Source organism: Beta vulgaris, chromosome 6 (assembly GCF_026745355.1).
Source record: "Beta vulgaris subsp. vulgaris cultivar EL10 chromosome 6, EL10.2, whole genome shotgun sequence".
NCBI lineage: Eukaryota > Viridiplantae > Streptophyta > Magnoliopsida > Caryophyllales > Amaranthaceae > Beta > Beta vulgaris.
The window spans coordinates 68,019,377-68,044,238 of NC_079207.1; the positions used below are offsets into that span (position 1 = coordinate 68,019,377).

Consider the following 24,862-nt stretch of genomic DNA (forward strand, 5'->3'; position numbering starts at 1 on the left):
TTAAACATTGTTGCAAACTACTTTAATGCAATCCCATGCAAAAATGTTAAACAACCACGTGAGATATGATACACTATTTCATTCACGCAAGCCATGAATAACGAATTGATATTCCCATTTGATGTTGTGACGAATTCACCTTCTACAGAAAATTGGATGTTGTTGCAAACCGTGAATGAAGCTGAACATAATTTTTTTTCCTCAAATAATGTATGAAAACGTGTTTGGGATTTTTGAATTTTGATGTTGTAGTGCAATGCAAATATGATTAGGGTATTTATAGTGCAAAACTAAAGGTTGTCTTCCTAAACACGATTTTCTAAAGAAAATTTTAATAAAATACCATTAAATCACGAATTTCCATATTAAAGCTTGATTGAATCAATCCCTAAAATTACGTCATTCAAATTAGGAATGATTTTGATTTAGGTGATCAACTTGTACATGATTGAAGATTGTAATTGCTTATTTCCATATGGAGTGAATCTCCAAAATTTTTCGGCCAAATTTAAACAAATTTAAACATGATTATGGGAATAAACGTTTCCTTAATTATGTAGATTACGTATCAATTAAAATCCTTAATTGACGTCAATTTCACAATCTTTGAACCGTGTGACACGTGGACAGTCTAAATGAGCTTCAAAAAAATACTGATCAAAGGAGCATGCCACGTCATGCCACGTGGGATTGAAATCGCTAACAGAACGACACGTGGCCTCAAGGATTCTACTTTAAATATATATATAGATAGGCGCTCTTTTGGATTGTTTAAAAAAAGTGTTAAGTGTCCCCTCAAAAAAATTGTTAAGAGCAAGTGTGAATATATTTTATCCCACATTAAAAGATGAAGCAAAAAACTTATAGTTCTTCCCTCTCCTTTTCTTTGCAATTAGTATTTTATTCGAGTAGTTATAATTATTAAATATATTATTATTAATAAATATTATAATTGATTTTATTAATTTTTTGTAATTTTTAATTTAGTGCATAATTGGAAAATGAATGTAATTACATGATGAGTTTGTTTTTTCTTAAAAAAAAACTTTTAAGTAATTGAGGAATTAACAATTTAATTGGAATTGGGAAAGATAATGTTATACCTTAAGAAAAGTATTATAGGTCGAAAAAACTTGTCTATGTTTTTATAGTACATATAATTATATAAGATTTTAGAGAAGGTATTGGGTCAGACGTGTCTGACCATAATATTTGGTCGGACGACTTTCAGTTGGTTTCAATTTTTTTTCAGTTGGTTTCAAATTTTTGTTCAGTTGGTTTCAATTTTTGTTCAGTTGGTTTCAATTTTTTTTCAGTTGGTTTCAATTTTTTTCAGTTGGTTTCAACTCAAAGAATACAATAATCAATTGAAAACATCAAAAAATCAAAGAAAAACAAAATCAAAAATACCAAATGAAAGGTAGAAATGTCTAAATGAAAGAAAAACAACATCAAATGAAAGGATAAATCAACCAACTGAAAGAATAGACCAATGAGCTGAAATAATACATCAATTAACTGAAACTGTAAAAAACAAGTGAAAGACATCAACTGAAACATTATAAGCATTAACTGGAAAAAAAAATCAAAGTTGTGGAAGATGTTCAGAAACCAGTACGATATCGTTTTAGGTAGAATACGCCATGGAAGCAGTGAAGCAAGGTTCTGCTGCAATTGGACTCGTTCGAACATATATACAAGTTTGTTAACTCCCTTATGTATTGGCTTTGTTTTTTAAGTGGGAATCGTATATGCTTAATTATTGTGATAAATTGACACTTGCAACTTGTTTAGAGTTACAATCTCAGCAAACTTTATTGTAAAACTGAATTTGAATTAATATTTGCAGGGATGTGAGAAACTAGTAAAGCACTTTGGTAGGAGCAGGTTTGTGTGTAACCATGAAGACTATCTGTCACTTTGCTTCAATCCTCCGAGAGATGGTTATGGTGCTTCCGTGGCGGAAACTACGATAGGGAAAAGCTTCTCCTCATCCTCTATCGCTTTTAAAAAAAGTTTGAGTTTTGGGCTCAGCCCGTCTGACAGTAAGCATTGGTCAGACGGTCTGACCCAATACTTTCACAAGATTTTATTATGTTTTATTTTGAAACATTAAACATTTGAATTGTAGTGGATTGGTGGTTAAAATCTTACATTTCATTCTAAAGGTACGCCATGTGTTCGATTCTTAAATGAGATCATAAACATGAGTTTAGAAGCTTGAGAAGATTGTCATATGACATCGTTCCTTAATAGGAACATCTTTAATATATTTGTATATATAGCACCGCGTTCCCAACTCATTCCTCTTACCGATATTTAAGTTATTTTCATTAATTTACCTGTTTACCTTCTTTAATATTAGATTACATTGCAAGTAGGAAGAATAATAATAGTTTAAGGTAACTTGGGCTATGCTAATTAGTATTAATGGGATTTTTACTCCTTATCTCTCCTCCATTCTTCTACACAAGGGGATAATAATGAAATTGATAACCGATTTACTAAAGGGATGCAAGTGAGTCCTTTGATGTGATTTGTTTGTAAACTTGTAGTGGAAATTTATCTTCGAACAAATGTGAGGTTTTAGTAGGACCAAATGTTTTTAGACATTAGTATAAGTAAGGAGTAATTCTTATCCTTTCAACTTGTTGATGAATTGGACACTTTTTTAAAAACATATAGGATAACAATAATCATCTTATGGTCTTATGAAAAAAATTGCAAACTAAAACTGTAGAAATTGATGATTGAGGAATATTCTTAGTTTTTTTTTCCTTTCCGTATAACGTCGTTTATAACACTCTATCTGAAAGTAGAACATATAACTTTACTGGCAAAGTGGTGATTAGGCCCCTTAGGTTTGATAAAAAATGAGATTAAGCCCTTCGAGTTTCACTTGTGGTGATTAATTCCTATAACTTCACACAAATGTGAGATTACACACTTATTTGTATATTTAACCAATTTTCTTTTACTAAAGTATATTTTTAGGATAAATACATGGAATAAAATCAGACCTGACAAAGTTAGTCTTGATCCGAAATATCTGATCCGTGGTCCGATCTGGGTCCGAACCTTGGTCCGAATCCGAAATAGTCCAGTCTGAATCGGGTCCGAAATAATCTTGATCTGAAACTCATCCGAAATCCGAATGATCCGATATGATCTTGCCCGATCCGAAATCAATCTGATTCAAAGGTAACTCGATCTCAAAGCAATAAGAAATTATTGGCTTCCATTAGCCTTTGATTCGAAGTACCCGAAATTGACTCGTTTCAAAAAAACGATTATCACAAGTACTCTTTAGCACAAGTTCTGACTATGCAAATTAGTTATCTATACCTTTAGAAAGCACAAAGAGTGGGAGTTCCATATATACATAACAAAAGCTCATAGTCAAAGAAACCATGAGACCAAAGGAGTAACAACTCCATACATAATAAAGGTGAGACAATCCACCATCCGATCCACAACCGTCTGATCCGAAAAGCATCACAATCCGATGATGATCCGAAACATAATCCGAATTTTGGTCCGATCCGAAATGGCTCGGTCCGGTCGGAACCCGGTCCGAATATAACTTAATCCGAAAACGGTCCGATCTGAATTGATCCGGTCCGAATCCGATCCGATTGGTCCGATTGACAAGTCTAAATAAAATTCTGAAAATCATTTATGACAATTTAAAATATCTTAAATACATCAATTATATATATTAAGTAAAAACATACATAAACAAAAAAAAAATCACATTTAGATAAAAACATAGAAGCACTATTAGGGGTAAAAGTTCGGTGTATGGTTTGCATTAGGATTTAATCCAATCCGATTCAAAGATAAAAGATTCCAACTTGAGATCATTCCTCTTACCTACCTAAAGGGAATCACAGTCTCACATTTAGATAAAAGGTTACATTATTAATGTCCAAAGAAGAAGTTACATACATGGTCGAAACTTGTAGTCTTCATGCTTTTTTCTTTTTAGATTATTGAGGTCACGTGAAATAATACTTATACATTTCTTTGTATGCGAGTCTAGGCTGGGAACTAACAAGCATTCTTTGCATCTTATTGGGATCAACAAAATCTCATTGGTTCTCTATGATATCTAATATTCTACTGCTGATATATTTGAAGGATCGTTTTTGAAATGGTGAAGTTCATGGTCAAGGATGTGCAGATCTTGAAATATAGAGAAGGATATATTCTCTTTGGTAGGATATAGCGGAAATTATCTTGAAAATTGATATAGAATATAGGAAAAGTGTGATAAAGGTCCTCTCTTTTGTAGGATATAGCGGAAATTAGAAAAGAATAAATATGGAAAAGTGTGATATATAGATGATTTATTGGAGTTTGGAAGGTTGATATATCATATACTAGCCTTCATATGCACGCGATGCGTGCGTTAATTTCAAAATTTGTTATTCTATTAGATACTTCATTTGTACTTTATTTATGATTAAACTTAAATGTGAAAAATTCAACAGTTAGATGAATTTAGATATATTAATTCGCTAATGTAAAAAAATAAAAAGGTTGTGAGTGATTGTTAACACTAATTTTTTGTGAATGAATATTGAACAGAAAGAACAAAAATAATGAGTTGGTTTAACTGAATTAAAGAATTAAAGAGTATCAAAGGTAGTGAATGTTCAGACTTTTCATGTGCACGTTATGTATGCCATTTTTTTTTATAAGGTATAAATATTTTGTCCATTTAATTTTTGATTGAAGTATTTGATGCATATACCATTTTAAACCTGTTTTAAATGGCAAGTTGGAATGAGAATTTTTTAATGATTTGCTTTTGTAATTTTTTTCATTCCATTAATTAGATCATTAAGGGTATTTTAGTCACTTCAAAAGAGGACACCAAACCTCCTCCCTTGGCTTATATAAGAGAGATTGAAGGAAAAATTGACATAAATAATTTAACTTTCACCAGTTTTCTCAAAATGATCTCAATCTTAAATTATTTTAGAATAATCCCAATTTTAGATGATACTTTCTCAAAATATTCTGAACTATTGATCTTCAACATATTATAGACCTAAAATGAATTAGTGTATGAAAAAAAAAGATAGTTTGGCTTATTTTGAGAAAGTCCCCTAAAAAATTAAAATTATTTTGTAATAATCCATACTTGAGAAGTTGAGATTATTTTGAGAAAACGTGTAAAAATTGAGATTATTCATATCAATTATGCTTATATTGAAGAACTCTACACACACTAATTGTTGAATAAACTTGTCAATATATGGGTCAGATAATTAAATTTAAGTTTGGTGATTTCAAATTTTGGATCATTTTGAGTTAAATATATAGACTTTGGTTGATACTTGTTTAAGACCCAAAACGTTTGAATTTGGGTTGACCTAAGGGATCAAAGGATTCTAACACGCTAATTAAGGCCATGTTTAGTTCACCTGAAATTTTCTGATCTGAACTTATCTGATCTGATCTGAACTTATTTTTTCTGATCAGATCTGATCTGAACTTATTTTTTCTGATCTGATCTGATCTGATCTTCTGATCTTATCTGAACCGATCTGACGATCTAAACTGATCTGATTTACAAGATCTTATCTTTTATAAATAATATACTATTATATTATTACTTTGTAAATCATTATTATGCAATACATTATAAGATCTTCTTTATAGTATTACTATTATTATCATTTTATTTCTATTACAACTTTTACACAACTTTTATTATTAATAATAATAATAATTATTATTATCATTATTATAAGAACAACAATAATAATTATAATCATAATATTATTATTACTAAAAATAATTATATAACTCAAATCATTAATTTATAAGAGCACTTATACAATGTTTCACACTTTCCCTTAAAAAGAATGTTTCACACTTGAGAAGTCGGCAAACTCAACTCTTTTTTTCCATATAAAATAAAATAAGATATACAAACAACTATGACTTGAGCAAAAAAGAAATAAATATCTTGCAACTTCAAATAGCTAGAGAGATTTGGAATTCAGTAGGAAGAGGTATACCGAATCTAAATTAATAATTTGTATCTCACACTTAGCTTATTTTGAAATGAAATCCGAACTTAGTAGTTTCGTTGTCATGAATTTGAGATATCATATTTTATATTTTCTTATTTTTGCGTCAATCTTATGTTCTTAACACGTGACTTTTAATTTTCTATTATTTAATAACAACAAAATAACTTAATATAAGGATAACAATGACATTTATAATAGTAACAACAAGATTAATAATAATTACCAATATTAATAATTAATAAGTACAACGACAACAACAATAATAATTCTTTTGAACAAATGTATTAGTAAATAATAATACTCCCTTTGTATTTTTTTTTCTTTCTCACTTAGAATCTTGACACTATTCACAATTAGAGAGAATCTTTTAGATTTTTCTCAATAAATAAGAAAAAATATAGTCATGTGGGGTCTTATTTGATTCGTCTCAATGAGTACTTTATTAATATTCAATTATTATAATTTTTACTAATATGTAATGAAAGATATTTTTTAATAATAATGAGTTTTTAAATATAAGCATGATCTGATCTGAACTTATTTTTTCTGATTTGATCTGATCTTATTAGATCTGAAATAAGCAAAAATAAGGTGAACTGAACATAGCCTAAGTATATATTTCTGGGTGTGATCTATGACCAATTGACCATGTCTTAGCAATTACTTCCTCCGTCCCAATATATAGTTCCCATTTCTCTTTTTTCACGGTAATTTATGCAAGTAGAATCTAAGAGGATAGTAAATATTTTTTGTTTATTTATATAAATGTTGTATGGGAAAAAATGATTTCAGGAGAGAGAATGAAGAATAATTGGTGAAAGAGCATTAATTGTAACATTTTGCTTGAATAAACAAAGGAAAAAACAAAATTCAAGAAACAAATAAATGATTGGACACGGTTTTTCTAGACAAATTATGGAAAAATGTGAAACTAAATATAGAAATGGGAACTATATTTTGGGACACCGAAAATGAAAATAAGAACTATATTTTGGGACGGAGGGAGTACTAAATTCTATGATACAAATAGCAAGTTATGAACTCATGATAAGCATAATCATTCGTAGTAAAATCTAACCATACAAATTAAATGACATTTAACTATTTAAGTCCAGCAAATATCATGTGAAACCCCACTCTACCAATAGTTAAAGTATCCTGGAAAGCAAACTTAAGATAATTCCATTACTTTCTTGTCTCAAAAAAGAAATAATTTCATTACTTTGAATGCAATGATCGGATTGGATGAAGTTGAACAAAATTATACTCCAGTTAGGGAAGGTAAAAGTTGAGATGTTGGAGATTTTAGAAGCACCCTGTGCAAGATAAAAATAACTTGGATAAATTAATTTAAAGACAAACGGAAAAAGGTTCAATGAGTAGAAAACAGAGTGAAAGCAAATGACCTTTGTAAATGATCATTCGACACGACTTGACCATTAAATCGAATAGGGATGCGAATCAAGCGGATCGAATGTATACACCCCTCGCCTATTTCATACCCACCTAAAATTTTGTACTCTCCAATCACTACATGTGATTGGTGAGTATAGAATTTATTCACCACCTACTCACTAGACCACTATCTATGTCAGAGACAAATCTAACATTCATATTCGCGTATGCTAGTACAAATCTAAATTCACATCAATCTTACCATTCAATTAGATATCCCCTATCCACCTATACCCGTCCACCACCCGCCTCAAATCCATATGCCAAATGCTCTAAATATAACAAAATAAAATATGACAACATAAAAGTACTTACCAATTGGATCTTTGGAATTGAGTTTATTAATTTTCAGCTGATATTTATACATATCATAGTTAGACTTGGAAAAAAAATTATATTTTAAGGTTGGGCATGTGCATGTAGGGGTGGATAGATGCAGGTACAGGCGTATATGGGACAAATAAGCTATCAAATCCACCACCTATTCACTAGTCATGACAAATATAACTTTTGACTTTCACACCGTCCACTATCCACCAAAGTCATAACCACATATCCGCTCTTATTAGGGCATATGCTAGGTATTACTAGAAAGAGAGATTAAAATAAGGGTCAATGATGAATTTAAGATGAAATTTAGGCCATGTTCTTCTTTCGAATATATTTTTAGTTCAATTCAATTTAATTTCTCTCTTATGTTCAATTTCTCTCTTATCTGAAGTTATTTTCTCTCCATTCAATATATCGGAATAAAAAAACAGGGTCTTAGGTGTGTCCAATATTTACATTACCTCCAATAGAGGGAGGTCGGTGTGGAATTTGTTAAATTGATTGACAAAAATCAATGATATGATAAATACTCCAAAAGTCGGCCTAGTTGCCCTTGACAATAGGAGCAATAATGAAAGTGATTTTTTGTAAAGAAAATGGTCTCTGACCAAGCTTCATCACACACTTGGGACATAGATCAACTAAAATCCATTCTTAAAATGTTACTTCTACAGAGTTCTACTTAATGGGGGTGGCTAGATGTTAATTAATTAGTCAAGCATCAATATTCAATACTAAAATAAAGTGACAAAAAACACAATTTCTCATGTAAATATGTACCTTTTATTAGTAAAATCCTATATTTATGCAAATGAACCAATAATTATCATGTGCAACTCAACATTTTCTTTTAACAGCTTGCAATTGAAAATTGCCAGTTTATTTGGATCCTAAAAATAATCAAAAACCCTCTAAAAATCAATCATTCACTGAAGTTTTCTTGATCTAATTCTTCGATTTCCTACGCATTTGCCATGTGAAATCTGTCTCGATCACTGAGCCCCTCTTTTCCACACTATTTTTATGATTCTCTCTCTTCCATGGAGTCAATACCATCAAATAACTGTCCTAGAATCTTCTCATACTCTTTGCTTTCTTCCTCCTTTGGCTTAACTTAAAACCCTGTAAGTTTCTTCTCGTCATTTTGTTAAATGGGTACTTTTTGTTTGCTAAAGTAATAATTTTTAATTATCTGGGTAATTTTTTTCTTGCCATTTTGTTAAATGGGAACTTTTTGTTTATTAAAGTAATAACTTTCATCTATCTGGGTAATTTTAATTTTGCCATTTTGTTAAATGGGCACTTTTTGTTTTTTAAGTAATAATTTTAACTATCTGGGTAATTTTTTTTTCTTGCCATTTTGTTAAAATTGGGAACTTTTTGTTTATTAAAGTAGTAACTTTCATCTATCTGGGTAATTTTAATCTTGCCATTTTGTTAAATGGGTACTTTTTGTTTTTTAAAGTAATAATTTTTATCTATCTGGGTCATGTTTGTTTGACTAGATTATGAAAATCTTGCATACGTCTACATGTTGTGTGTTATTCTGCCATCTGTTATGGAGAATTTCTTGATAATTAATTTATTGCTTTGTTTAACTAATCTCATCCCATTAGTGAAGTTTAGAATTTAGAAAGTTTCATAAAAACATTAGTATATGATATGATTGTGATGTTTTTGGATTATACTTTTATCAGATTAAGTAAATTAAATGTGGGATGTTATGTGTTTTAATACAGGTGCCCCCTTTTGAAAAAGGAGTAATTTGATGGGGTGCACTTCATCAATGCTTCAAACTGGGGGAAGAAAGAAAAAGATGGGAATTCCAGAGTTGGTTGTTTTTGTACCAACTATGCAAATTCCTGTGCAATCTGAACTTCAGAAAGGGCTTAAAGGGTTGATTTCAAAGGATATTATTGATCGCCTTATTATGCTTCGAAATCGGGTTATTTTACTCTCTGAAGACACTGGTGTGTTATACTTCTGATAGTATCATAGTGTAGGTTCTTCATTTTGATTAGAATTTGGAACTATACATTAGTGATATAAACACCTTTGTATCATGTTTGTTATGTAGATGTATCGGCGATACCGGAGATTAAGCAGGCTCTTGAGGAGTATTTGCCTGTCTTGATTGGACTCACTAAAAAAGGTTTTTGCTGATATGATCTATGTTATGTTAATACTTTTGTTGGTATGTTTTATACTGTTATATTGAATTCCTATTGTTCTTTGTTACAGAATATGGTGCAGTAGAAGCAGTGCAATTCAAATGGAGAACTATGGATGATGGAAGACAAGTAAGAACATAACACAAAACTGAAGAAAATTTGACATTAACACACTCAATCATGCCCCTATTTAAAAAAGAGTCCAACTTTTGATTAACTTTAACTTGGAATAGTCCCAAATCTGAGTGTGTTTTCCAAAGCAGTTCTTTATGACTTTATAACTTGTTAAACATGTAACAGAATTTCTTCTTTTTTTCTTGATACGAATTTAACTTTTCTCTATCTTTCACTCCTTTTTTTGACCATCCCCACCTTTATAAAAACCTATTTAAGAAATTATAAGCCACGCTGGATTATTTTGCGAAGATCTTCTCAATTTTAAGGAACTATACGGAGGATTCTGTTTGGTTACCATTGGAACTTAATTCCTATGGGAAGTCTTATTTCATGGGAAGTAAATTCCCTTGTCTATTTCCTAGGAAGTGGCTTTAAGTGTTTTGGTTGAGCACAAAAATTTGTAATTGACACAGGAATTTCTAATCACCAAGGGAGAAAGTGTTGGTAACTCATAGTGAGATACCAATATGACATCTCACAAAAATTTTGGTACCAAACTTACACTTTTGGTATTGGTATCACAATGACTCTATTTTGGTACCGATTCTACATAACTTTAGTATCAAAAATTTGTGAGATGTCATTTTGACATCTCACTATGAGACGCCAATCCAAGCTCCACCGGGGGGGGGGGGGGGTTTGGTGATTTATTTTCTACACTTCATAGGAATTTCTTTGAAATTCTATTTCCCATTAATTCTCTATTTCCTGGATACCAAACAACTACACTATTTTGTACTTTCTAGGAAATCCAAATTCCAGTGGAATTTGAGGTAAACCAAACGACCTCAGAGTTTGAAAATGATTAAAGAAGAAGAGGCGTAACTAGGATTATGTTAAGTGTTAATTATTACTAAATTCTGATAGTAATTTCTTTTCATAGTGTTGGTTTATTTGGTGATTTCATTTGTGATTTAGTGATATGGAATCATTTATTTTGTCGAGCAGGAGATTTGTGTATCGAATTCATGGTATGAAGTGTTATCTGTGGTTTACATGCTGGCGGTTTTGACATTGGTTGAAGCCAACATGTTGCTTGTTCCTCAGCAGTACACTGGTTCTTCTGATAGGATAGTTTCTACAGGTACACCTCTCTTGTGATAGCTGAGTCAAATGTTGAGCTTTTGAGCAAATAATAGTTACTTTAGCTTGATCATGGTTGTAAATTATGACAGATTGCCAGAGAGATGCAGTTGATTTGTTATTAAAAGCATCAGGGTATATAGAGTTTTGTGTGAAGAGCATTCTACCTCGGTTAGGCCCAGAGATAAAGTATGTGATGCATTTACATATTACTTTACAAACTGCTAAGATAATCTTTCATACTAGCAGTTTTTATTATACATAAGATCATCCCACCAGGAACAAGTTGCACAAAGACATGCATGAACGTGCTTTAGAGGCTCTTTCTCTTCAAGCACTTGGCCAGGTACTTTATCTTCTGCAAACTTCAGATAATGTTGAATGGAAAAAAAGAAAATTCCTTCACTTCTGCCTCTCGAAATCTTACAAATATTAATAATACTATCAACTAAAATTATAATCTTGTAAATAACAAATTTGTCAAGATGTTGGTATACCATATATGGCATCTTTTTAGAATTGATTCCAAACTTGCCAAAAAATATATGGATTTAGGGCTAATTTTTGCTAGGTAATTCTCGCATATAAAATTGAGGTATTGCTTTAAACAACTTGCTTTATGGCTTGCAATTAGCAATGAATTTGCAAAAATGATCTTATTGTTTGTTATAGTCTAAGTGTACAACGCCGTTAAGAAAATACTAATCCTTAGAAGTGATTCCAGGGAACAGAATTGCAGTTGGGTTTGGCTATTGAAAACCAGAAAGCCACATTATCAGTAAAGAGGAGGTTAGCATGTGAGCAGCTCACCTTCTTCACTCAGGTAGAGATCAAGAATCTAGTTGCATGCATATATCGTGATATATATGTGTTTGCTTTAACCTAGAAATACAGAAAACTTATTGCATGTTTAGCTGACATAAAAAAAAGGGATTTACTTCTTAATGATCTACCAAAGATTCTCACTTCCTAGTTCCTAGGAAATGGAACTGCATAGTTCTTATGTTCAGCCAAACAACCACTTCGTATTAAATTGATCAACTAACCATGAATGTCGCCAAACAAAATTATTCTGTAGGCTCATTACGCATTGTCGGTAGGCAAAACAAATGAGAACGATGCAGGAAAACAATCATTGTTCATCAGATATAAATTCCTAGAAGCCAAGGTACTTGTTTCTCACAGTTTGAGTATATTCTTAATTTCCTTTTTTTTTCCTTCATCAAAGGATTGCTCAATTCATTCTGATTTTCATTGTGCACCCAACATAATTTATCAGGCTGCAGCTTATTTTTACCATGGTATAATTGTTGACAAAAGCAACGAGCCATCGTCGCATACAAATGCACTCTGCTGTTTAGTTGCTGCTGAAGAACTTCTTTCACAGAGCAGAAAGGCTTGTTTAAGCTTTTGCTTGGCTGCTCCAATAACCAGGTACAAGATTTGACGGACTTTTTGATATATATGTCGAATTACCTACACAAGTATTCCTCATTTAGGCACGGCAATTAACTATTTAAGCATCAGTGTTCTAGAACTGGTCTAAGTATGTAGCAGAGAAAGGGAAAATTGCGGAAGTTAACAACCTTTATTCTGGCTTTATCTCCCATGTATATAGAGCTCCTCCACTCTGGGGTTCAATGAAGCATTTTCACCACAAGATTCCAGACACAGCTTCCAAGAAGTCTCAATTGTATGGTTACTTGTTAGATCAAGAAAAGTACGTGTATATCTTCTCGCTTCATGCTTTTCTTTTCTCTTTTCCTTCCTGGGGGTGCAATATTATACATGTGTGAGTTCGGATGGTGCAGGGGACTACAACCTCCACAAGAGCTGCCAGAGTTTCAATTATCATTGAGACCAGATGATTATGAGCTGCCAGAAATCGGCCCTTCTTGGAGTAGCGAAAAATGCGAGATTATAGGGCAACCCCTTAAAGAGCACCTAGAAGACGAGATCGAGTCAGAAAGCGACTGAGGGCTGCGTTCTCTGTATTAAGCATATGCAGTTTCAGTTTTGCCTGTTCAGGATACTTGGTCTAAGAAGTGGGTCTTCAAGGACGTCCTGTACATCATCAACTATAGGCTATAGCATATCATGGAAGTTACGAGCTATCTTGTGCTTTTGTAGTTTATCTAAGTGCTTCCTGTATACCCCAATGTAGAACAAAGTTGAATCAATGTAATATATATATTGTCAAGATCTATAACTTTTATCATACACCCCGAGTGTGCCATGAGCATGGTATATTCAAAACTCTTTTGTTGCTCATTGAAAAGCTATAAATAAGTAACAATAGTAAAATGGTAAAAGTTCCAAACTTTCTATTATAGATCTGAAAATGAACTAATCTGAACATTAACGAAAATGAAAAAAAATAACCCTAAAAAAATAAACTAATCTGAAAATGAACAATGAAAAAAAATAAACGAAAATGAAAAAAAAACCCTAAAATTATAGATCTGAAGTTGAAATCTCTAGCACCGCCAAACTCGTCGGAGGCGACGAACAAAGGCCGAATATTGTGTTTCTTCGTGCTCACCGGAAATACGCCTTAGACGCTCACCGGAAGTTTGAATATTGCCGTTTCAGCAGTTGCGGGAGCAAGGCCGAATATTGCGTTTCTTCGTGCTCACCGGAAATACGCCTTAGACGCTCACCGGAAGTTCGAATATTGCCGTTTCAGCAGTTGCGGGCATCCTTCGCTCCCGACGAGGCGGTGACTTCACGACTTTCACGGCAGATGAAGAAGGTTAGCTGACAGAGAGACGAGAGAGATTGAGAGAATGAGGAGAATGAGGGAGGGTTGAGAGAATTTCTGATGAAGAAGAACGCCGTTGTGAGAGAGGAGAGAGAGAATGAGATCATTGTGAGAGACGAGCGAGAGAGATTGAGAGAATGAGGGAGGGAGGGTTGGAGAAATAAACCCTAGTCACTTCTTTTATGCCCAATACGCTTTTTCAAAATAAAAAAAAAGCCCATGAAGGGCTGCGCGTGTCCCAAAAACCGCAACCCTTCATTTAAAAGGGCTGTGTTTGACTAAAAAACGCAGCCCTTTTCTTTACAGTAGGGCTGCATTTTTTAGTCAAGCGCAACCCTTTTTGTAAAGGGCTGCGCTTTTCTATAAAAACGCAGTCCTACAATAAAGAAGAGCTGCGATTTATTTAAAAGCGCAACCCTACTGTATCGAAGGGCTACGTAATGAAGAAAGCGCAGCCCTTCCAGCGCAACCTTTCTTTTTTTTTCCCCTAGTGATTTGAGGTGCTAGTTGTCATTTGAATATTTGATCATTCTACAAATCAAAAAATAAATTTAGAGGGTGTATGGTATATAAAAATTTAATGTAAACGAAATTAATTAAGTGTTTCCATTTCTAATTATTTGGTATGAGTATTAAGTAACAAATACCGTTTGCGGAGGAAACATAATCTCCCCATTTGTTATCCTTATCAAACTAGTGGAAACAAATTATGTTTCCTTCCTCAATTATAAACCTTTTAATTGTTTTCATTCCACTAGCATATCAAACAATTATTAAAGGTAATAGTTATTATTTACGTTTTCCCTCATCCAAATTCGTTTCATTCCGTTTTCCATTGATCATACCAAACGTTGCCTTAATGGACATCGAAGTAAATAGCATGAAAAATGAGAAAAATAATGGAATGTGCTTTAATTTCCATTTCTTCACATAGGGGCCAAATAGTTATCCTTTTGCCTAATGACTAATGGGTTGAGCAAAAATTATTAGGGCATACAGTTTAACTTTAACAAAAATTAGTCGAACCTAAGCCTACATTTTTCTAACAAGCTCATTTCATCTCACTCTAATCCAACACTATCTTTGGACATCTTACGCCAGCCTGACCGTTCCTTCTCTTCTCCTTCGTTTGTTTCTTTTGAATCTTGAACTACAACCGACAGTTTTAAATAGCAACGCAACAATATTACTAATTGGATTAAGCTAGTCGCTAAATGAATGGATTGAGTGATTAACAAATGTGATTATTGGATGGATTAAACATGTCACTGGTAGACTGAACTAGTCACCATATTCAGAAAGGTGGTCCATTCGCTTCTTAATATTGAGGCTTAAGTTGTTGCATAATTTTTAATTAAAAGTAGGTAATCTCTTATAAAATCAACTCTCCATTGAGACACTATTTTAGCTTGTATTGTAGATTATAAAAGCCATTAGAACATATTGAACAGTTAATTATTATCATGTTTATATTTTCACCTTTTCTTAATGAGGCCTATGAGGGTTGTCGAGTTCATATCCATGATGAATGAAAATTGTACATCAAATGCCATTTTGGTAACTAAAGTTTCACTAATATATAGTCGTACAAAGTAAAATTAAACTGTTTTTTTTAATTAAATTAATTATGTTACATCTATATATACTTTTTTTTTTTGACAGGGCACTACATATTCTTAAATATGTGCAACATTCATTGGAATTAATAAATGGCAAAATCAAATATTGGAGCTCAGAATTTTATAAAAGGAGGAATTAATTTTAGATTAATGAACACGAAAGTTTCTAAAATTCTTCAAGGGTAGAATTAATGATTGATCATGCATAAGATGATTCAAGAATCTAACACTAGTTTTATAATTCTCTTACCTTAAAATTTCCCTCTCTTTAAACTTTCTCTCTCATCCATTGTTTCTCATATCCAAATTTCTCTCTTTCTTATGGTTTCTCTCCATGACCAACCAAATTAATGAACTACATTGTTAAACATCGCCTTGAAATTACTTAAAATTGCCCCGACATTATTTTATTGGACTGTTTTACCCTTCTCTTTTTCTCACCACCCACCTCCCACCACCCGCCATTACCTACGTCCTCCTACCACCTCCATCACCACCCACCTACCAACAATTGAATTTTTTTTTAGATTTTGGGGGCGAACGTATCGCCTGGACGTTCACCCCATGGCCCGAACGTCCAGGCCCGACGTTCGGGCCATGGGGCGGACGTCCAGGCGATACGTTAGCCCCCAAAATCCAAAAAAAAATTCGAGATTTATAGCCATGGTGTTCGAAAGATTGGCCATGTTGTTCGAAAGATTTTGTGTAGTACAAGCTTTTTGCTTCTGCTTCCCTTAGAGGGTGGCTTCGTCTCCATATTTCAGCTCTCTATATTGTATTTTTTTCATGCCTTTCCAATAATATTTGATTTTCTAAGGCCAGTTTTTCTTTAGCTTGCTGCGAACATGCAAAGGGAAGGTGATGCAGACACCTTTTCTGAATTATTTGGTGGCTTCGATTGAAATGTTTTGTTCATTGGCAGGCCTTTCATCTTGGAGATACAAGTACAGCAGAGGATACTGTGGTCACTGCAATTCAATTGTTTGGCTTGATAACTTGAGATGTCCAAATAAACACTCGAGACAAGAATTTAGGAATTAGCGGCTGATTCCCGTGTCGCCTACACTTTCTCAATTTGATGGTTGTGCAATTTTGTTGGGGGGAGAAGACAGAAATTTGGGATGGTAAATTTTGTTCGTGAGATGGGTTTTTGTTTGAGATGGGTTTGCTGGGGGGGTGAAGACAGTGTGATGATGTTCAACATGGATGGAATGGTGGAGAGATAATTTTGAGAAATTCGTAATTTTTGGTGTGTGTTGGTGGTGGGTGGTTGTGGCAATGGGAGTGGTGGTGGCAGGAGGTGGATGATGGTGGTTGAAGGAAAAGGAAAGAAAAGGTTATAAATGTAATTTCAATTGTTTTGGTGGCGATTTTAAGTAATTGTTGGGCGATAAATAGAAGTTGAGAATATGATTTGAGGAAGTTGGGCTTGATCAAAAACAAAAACAAATATCGAAGCTTTGGAGTTCATGAATAGTTTAGTTTCACATTTGAAATTAATATTGTAATTCCAAAATGAACACACTTATTCTCATTTGAGAAAATGGCGGAAAATTTACCCATTTGGGTAAAAGTGTTCGCTTTTCTAAAACTAGCCTTTTGTGCACGCGATGCGTGCAAGGATACATTCAAATGAATCATGATGGGTTGGTTTGGGTTATTTTTATTTTGAGCAATAAAACTTGTGCACTGCCTGTCTGATTTAATTTAGGAGGACTTTTTATAAAAAAATCTTGCTTGTTATCCAGGAACAGTTGTACCATATACTTATTTGCCACTTAAATCGGTGAAGATTAATTTTTCTCCTTTTCTAAATGTTCACACTTTGAGTTCTAATTATATTTGAAATGAAATTTTAAATTTTACTGATTTTGCATGAAATGGTCATATTAATTTTTCTCCTTTTCTAAATTTTAACACTTTGAGTTTCAATTATAATTGAAATGAAATTTTAAGTTTTTCATACATAATCTGATTTCGCATGAAATGGGCATTTTTAGTTTTTCTCTTTTTCTAAATTTTAACACTTTGAGTTCAATTATATGTGAAATGAAATTTTAAAATTTTCATAACAATCTGATTTCACATGAAATGGTTTTCGCAAATTAATGTAATTTTTTTTTCTGAAAATGGATTGTTGCAAAAGTTGTTCGCAAAAAGGTTTGATATTGTTTTGTTTTTCAAAATTTATTTCTGAACATGGATATTTTGCAAAAGTTTTGGGCAAAAATTTTATATTGGAAGTTTTAGAAAAAAGAACTAAATGTGTCATGAATGAATTAAATTTCATACACATCTTGTTTTCTGATTTTATATGAAAAGGAATCAAATTTAAGTTTAATTATATAAAAGCCCTCTTCAACTAATTGCTATTATCTCCATTTTTTCAACTACATAACAGTCGACTAATGTGAAATAACTTTGAAGATTAAAAGAATTATGTACGTGTTTGAAAGTTCGCAAATCACCGATGGACGATTGTGTGATATCACTGTTAAAATCTTATGTTTTTCTCAGATTTGTGTTTATAGGTAATATTTATGAGTATGTAATTGTGAATGGTTATTGAGAACAATGATTTGTAAGTGAATTTTGTGAATGTTTTTGTATGTATTGACGTCCTAATATATTAGTTTTGCTTGTAAGTTAATTTTTAGTTTTTGTAAAATTTCTTGATCATTTGAGTGATTTGCGTGATTTTTACGACGTGATTTTCTCAATTCTATGAATGATTTGTAAAGTTTCCTCATATAAGTGAACTCTGAGTGATTGTTGAAAATTAATTTCTGATGGCTTTGTTTGACCCCCATGTTGGTATTGAGATTCCTTTTGTAATTTAGAAAGGGAAAGGGGGCAAAATAGTCAGTTCAAAAGAGGACACCGTTGCTCCCCCTTCCCTTATGTAATAGAGATGAGTAGAACTGTTTGTCCATTTGAGAAAGTTTGCTCAATTGTGCAAATGAACAAAAGTGATTGGAAACAAATAAAATTTTACTCATTTATTACAAATGATCAATGAGCAAAAAGTAATTTTAGATGTACTATAAATATATATATTTTTTTATAAAAGGTAAGATGAAGTCTCTTGCAAGGAGGTGGAGAAATTGGGGGTCCCTCTCTTGCGAGACTCGATTCCATGACCTCTGACATCAGAAGTGACGTCAATACTACTAGGCTATCACCTGCTGCTCAGATGTAATATGAATATGATACAGCAAGATTCACTCTAAATTTTCTCTTTGGCATATTAATTTATGGAAATACATGCCAATTGCCAAGAGATATGGAGGATCCACATAAGGGAGAGATTTACGCTGTTAGAAGAACTTGTTAGAACGAAAACGTAACATCCAGTTTTAAAATCGTTAGAAGTTACAACTTCCAAGTTCCAAGGTGTATTTGCTGGAATGTCCTTACGTGCTTCAAAGACGTCCAATCTTTTCTTGAGTGACCATATAATAAGCCAGTTTTGAAGCATGATAAGAGATACAGCAAAATACACCTTGGAAGAAGATGTTTTTTATTTTTTATTTTTTATTTTAGAAGAGATGGTTTTACAACTTAAACAAGAGTGATTTTCGCAGATTATGTCATAATTATGAATCATGATAAGTCCACCCATCCGTTTGGAATAAATCGAAAAAGATCTCCAACCTTTCAAATGTACGCCTAATATATATTTCATGATTTTAAATAGTAAATGCATGCTCAAGGAAAAAAAAAACATAATAAATCAACAAGTGTTACGATTTTTTTTCAAAAAAACCGGTAGAAATCATAAGAAAAGAAAATTACCTAACGATATATAGTTGTCTAGCCCACACAAGAGAAGAGTATGACCACAAACAAGTCCAATGAGGTTCCATCCTAAAACCATATGGTGATAGGTGTAGTAACCCATTAGCTTATATATTAGTCATATACTTTCAATTCTTCCAATGTGGGACACATGTGGATTACACTCTCAACACTCCCCCTCACATGTGTGCCACCTTTAAACTTGAAATTGATAGGTCATATATAACACCTCGTTGGCCCTACTTGGGCTTCCAACATGAGGTCAAGAATCCCCTACTTAGGGCGCCCCTACTTGGGACACAATTCTGTTGGGCAACGTGCTCCAAACAGATCAAACCTTTCATCTTGCATTCAATGGGCCACATACCCTGGGTCGGGATCGTCCGCTCTGATACCATGACAAGTTTATGAGACGAGAGAAACAATATGATTTTATTAACGTGTGTTCAATAATGAACGATGACTACAATATATATAGGAGTACATAGAAACTCCTATCCGAAAACCACATCCAAAAGATATATTATTCTTAATACTTATCTGAAATAAATCATAAGATAATATTTTCCTAATATAATTAATATCCTAACTACTACTATATCCTAAATATTTTTTTTATCATATCTTTAGTATCCTAATATATCTCTAACACCCTCCCGTAATCGCAACGGCAGTAATACGAACGTTGCGATTGGAGAAACAAAAAATTAAGTCAAATCAAATTAAAGAGACATATTGTTGGGAACGCCATTCTTTTCGAACCCGCCAAATTTTTTCTTCTTTTTGATGAGAACGGCAATTCTTTTCGAACTCACCAAATATTTCAATGAATCGGGAACGTCATTCTTCTCGAACCTGTAATTTTCTTTGTCTTGAAGATGAAAACGTCAATCTTTTCGAATCCATCAATCATCAGTCAAGCAGGGACGCCATTCTTTTCGAGCCTGCAAATAATTTTTTTTTTCTTGATGAGAACGCCATTCTTTTCGATCTCACCAAATATTTCAGCAAAACGGGAACGCCATTCTTTTCGAACTCGTTAAGTATAGGAGGCACGTCATTCTTTTCGAACCTCTTATCACATATATATCAATCCACGGAAAACATCGTTCTCTTTCTATGACTTTTCTTTTGTTTCCCTCCCGCGATTCAAGACCTCTCTTTGAATCGTCTGTTTTTCAATTTTATGTTTGATCACAACGGTGGTGGGCTAAAATAAAACCTCATGAAACCCTATCCATCAGTAGGAAAAAAATCTCAACTTCATGAGAATATATCCGGCCGGTGGGCTTAAAATTCTAATCCACCGGCAGGAGAGAACAATATTTAGAGTTTTGACCCAAGATCTCAATTAGCTCTTGATATCCAATAATATATAAAGAGAACAATATGATTTTATTAAGTTGTGTTCAATAATGAACGATGACTACAATATATATAGGAGTACATAGAAACTCCTATCCGAAAACCACCTCCAAAAGATATATTATTCTTAATACTTATCTGAAATAAATCATAAGATAATATTTCCCTAATATAATTAATATCCTAACTACTATATATCCTAAAGATATTTATCATATCTTTAGTATCCTAATATATCTCTGATAAGTGCGTTCCTAACGCACTTTATGACCTCCTTTTGGCTTGTTTAGCTCCCTTTTCCTCCCTTTCTTCCTTCTTTCTCCTCACTTTTCCCTTCTATTTCATTCACGTGATCATACTTGGTCATAGTGACATTTTGCTAGATTTTCGATCTATTTCGATCGAATTTCTAGCACATATGCTTTCACCATGTTTGTTCGTGTTTCTATTGCAGGTATTGCCCTCTTCGGGTCGAGAAATGCGAGACATGGCATAAGGGATTGAGCTAGAGGCTGAAAGGTAGCCTGTGAGGTGCGCTTGGTATGCCCCGCACACGATGGTGCGCCCGCACAAGCCACTGGTGCGCCCGCACCATCGACCAATTCTGGAGCACAAAACAGACTACATTGGTGCGCCCGCACCTTACATTTGGTGCGCCCGCACCTTCATCTGGTGCGCCCGCACCTTCATCTGGTGCGCCCGCACCTTTTGACGAAGAGAGTCCACCCTGAGGCAGAAGACTCAGGTGCGCCCGCACCTGAAGTCTGGTGCGCCCGCACCTGAGCAAGGTGCGCCCGCACCTCCTTTTGGTGCGCCCGCACCTCACGATCCGGAAAAAAAAAAATCGATCATTAAACCCTCTTTTCGAGAGGAGTTGGGGACTTACGCTTGAATCTATCTTTCACACAACTTTTTAGGGTTTTGTACTAGAGAGAAAACACTTTAGTTTTCATTGGTAATTGAGATTAGAGATCATAGTTTGTGATTCGATTTACATTCAAGGTACTTTTTATTCAATTCAATTCAAAGTTTTAGTTTTTATTTCATTCTCTTGGTGTTGTTTATGTTCTCATATTATTTAAGATCTTCATTTTCTGAGTTTAATAATTGCGATTTCTATTAGTTTAATCATTTCTTAATCATGTTTAATCCTAGATCAGTCATAGATTCATTGTTTAATTGCTTTAACTCCATGATTAGTGAGTAGTTTCATAATCTAGGGTTAGGGTGAAAGTATGAATTAGGGTTTAAATATGATTGATGATGTGATTGTGATTATTCAGAGAAAATTATGCATTGATCTTGGTGTTTTGAGACCTTAGGATAGATATTGATCACACCTATACTTTGGTATTTTGATTTCAAACGTTCTTAAACCGGATTTTGAACTCTTTTATCATCCCCAAGAATCAACTTAATTTCCATACCAAGATATATGGTGAAATTAAGGGGATCCTTCATTAGGGGTTTTCCAAACTTATCGAATCTCTTAATCAATTAACTAAAGACCATTCGAGAGAGGATTTAGTTGATAGATTAAGCGATTACTCTTGAGGACCATTCGAGAGAGGACTCGAGTATTTTAGAGGAGGACTAAACCTTGCATAATCGTCTTCGTCGTTCCACAATCGCATTAACAATCATTATCCATTCTTATTCATACTAGTAACCTTAACTCTAGTGTCTTTTATTTGATATTTAAACTCGTGATATTTGCTTGTTCTAGCTGTTAGATAGTCTTAGTTGTTACCAAACATCTTTCAAACCCCAAATACCTTTCAATTAGGTAGTCTAGACTAGATAGACTCTAATCAATCCCATTTTCCCTGTGGATCGACCCTTGACTTGCCCTTACTATTCCATTAGTAGTTGCTTGTTAGGATTACAAATATTGTTTGGAAAGCGGTTCTTAGTACCTGAACGACATACTAAAAACCTCTTATCAATCTCTAACAAAATCCTATAATAAATAATACATCTTCTGGCTTTTTCTTTAGTTGTATTTTATTGATACTTCACGTACATTATTCATATATTCTACTTTGATTTTGCTTTATTATTTATAAGGAAAAATCTAGTTATGTAGGATGTGTTTAGATCCATTTCGTTATATGATATCATTATATCAACTTTTTATAAATTACTACCATAATTAGAGATATGAATGTTCAAAGTTGTATATTGCCAAACGTGTAACCGGCCTCTTGGTACAACTAAAACAGACGAAGGAGGCGATAGTACTTCTGTTAGGGGATTGGGGAAGGGGAGATCCGCCCGTACGTCGATCATCTTTCCCCAACCTATAATTGGATAAACAATAATAAACGAGATAACAACACAATGACAAATAATTAAGACACGCAGATTTAACGTGGAAAAAACCGTCAAAGGGTAAAAAAACCACCAATCAATATTACTAATCACAAAGACGAGTAATACATCATACTATACAAAGCATCTCGAATGACTAGCTTCAAAACCTCTCGTCTCAAACAAGTGACTCCATCCTCTAAGCCACCATACAAACCAACGCTCATGTGTATATTGTTTGTGCACGTCCCGTCGTACACCAACCGCAACCCACTTGGTGTTTACACTCGCCACTCACACAACAAATGGGTTTCCCATTGCCTCACCCACCAAGCTTCCTCAACGGTAATTGTCGACTACCACTCGTTGCCCACACGTGTGCTTCCTCAAGCACTACATTGTGCCTCACAATGGTACAAAATCATTCTATATAACAATTCTATAAGCTCCTATTTATAAGACTCTATACTACCTAAACTAGACCAACTAGTATTAGGAAACTAAACAACCTTCCTAGTATCAACCACTAGATATTTTCCATATTATGTAGAATATCTTACAACTTTCTTAAATAAAAATAACTAGTAAATAGGAAATAATAATTAGGAATATTACAAAGGACCATTGAGTCCAATGGGGGTGGCTTCCTATCTCCCACATGGGAGACCAAGGTTCAGATCTAGGTGGAACCAAATATTGTGCCTGCTTTGGGTGAGTGGCCTTGTGCAAGGGCAGCCCAGAGGAATTCATCTTACCACGGGTTTCCGAAAGGGGGCCCAATAAAAATAGGAATATTGCAACCAATACGAAGTGGAAACTGATTAACAAGACGTAGAGAATAAGTCAATCGTAGCTTTTCACGCGGAACAACCCGTGGACCACTCCATGGACCAGCAGCTCAAAACTCGTGAACCAGCGGATAGACCACCTCTTGACTTGGTTCATCTACTCAGTTTCTCTTCAAACAACATAATAAACAACTATGTTGGGCTTGCATTCTTAACAACTTTAATTCAAGAAATAATTAAGTCATTTTAATTATTATCTTCGTCTAAATTAACTCATTCTACAAAAATATCAATACAACTATAGATGTAGTTTCTCAAAATTATTTATAATATAAGTCGTTTTTGTAATATCGATACAAAAACCAAGTAAAACTCAAACAATACCCGATTTTGATTAATAATTATATCTCTTTAGATATTTCTAGCTCAATAACCAAAAAAAAAAAAAAGCTTTCTTTATCTTGAAGTTCCTAAGAGAATATAGAGGGTAACAATATTATTCACATTTGGCATGAAACTAGTGATACACCTATCGATATCTAGTGTAATATTATTCTCTCAATCTCAATACAAAAACTAATTCCTCAAAAAAATTAAAAATATACAGAAATCTTTACAAAAGGAGTAAATTACAGCTATATATTGTTCAACCTTCTTGTGCGCTCGTATCATAAGATATGATCATGTTTCCATTAGCTAGTGTGATGAGTGATGACCAACCCCATTAACAGAAATATAGTAGTGTAGTGTGTTCATTTTCGCGATTTCCACAAAAAGAAATGAGAAACGAAATCCTCCTCAGCTGCTTTAATTTCTTGCCATTAGTACACTCCACCTCTTATCATATGAAGTGTTGTTTTGCATGTTTGGTTAGGTGGTGAAATTCCACTTCCAAATTAAAAATTAGAGTTACAATTCTGCCGGCCTCTTATAATCTCTTAGCTAGGGTGCGTTACCT

At 33.4% G+C, this 24,862-nt stretch overlaps 1 protein-coding gene across 1 annotated transcript; it reads left to right on the top strand.

The window, feature by feature from the left end:
- Positions 1–8,539: 8,539 nt before the first annotated feature.
- Positions 8,540–13,483, top strand: LOC104897746 (hypothetical protein). Its single transcript, XM_010684691.4, has 12 exons — positions 8,540–8,956; positions 9,572–9,802; positions 9,910–9,984; positions 10,074–10,132; positions 11,129–11,264; positions 11,356–11,452; positions 11,543–11,609; positions 11,988–12,086; positions 12,342–12,431; positions 12,543–12,697; positions 12,882–12,983; positions 13,075–13,483. Exons 2-12 carry the CDS (start codon positions 9,601–9,603, stop codon positions 13,238–13,240), a joined length of 1,248 nt encoding a protein of 415 aa, XP_010682993.2. The 5' UTR covers positions 8,540–8,956; positions 9,572–9,600; the 3' UTR covers positions 13,241–13,483.
- Positions 13,484–24,862: the final 11,379 nt, after the last annotated feature.

Excerpts from the sequence above, each read along its gene's own strand:
- LOC104897746 (XM_010684691.4), top strand. The coding sequence starts at position 9,601 with ATGGGGTGCACTTCATCAATGCTTCAAACTGGGGGAAGAAAGAAAAAG. Across the intron at positions 11,265-11,355 it reads TGATAGGATAGTTTCTACAG|ATTGCCAGAGAGATGCAGTT; the intron begins GTACACCTCTCT and ends AAATTATGACAG. Across the intron at positions 11,610-11,987 it reads CTCTTCAAGCACTTGGCCAG|GGAACAGAATTGCAGTTGGG; the intron begins GTACTTTATCTT and ends AAGTGATTCCAG.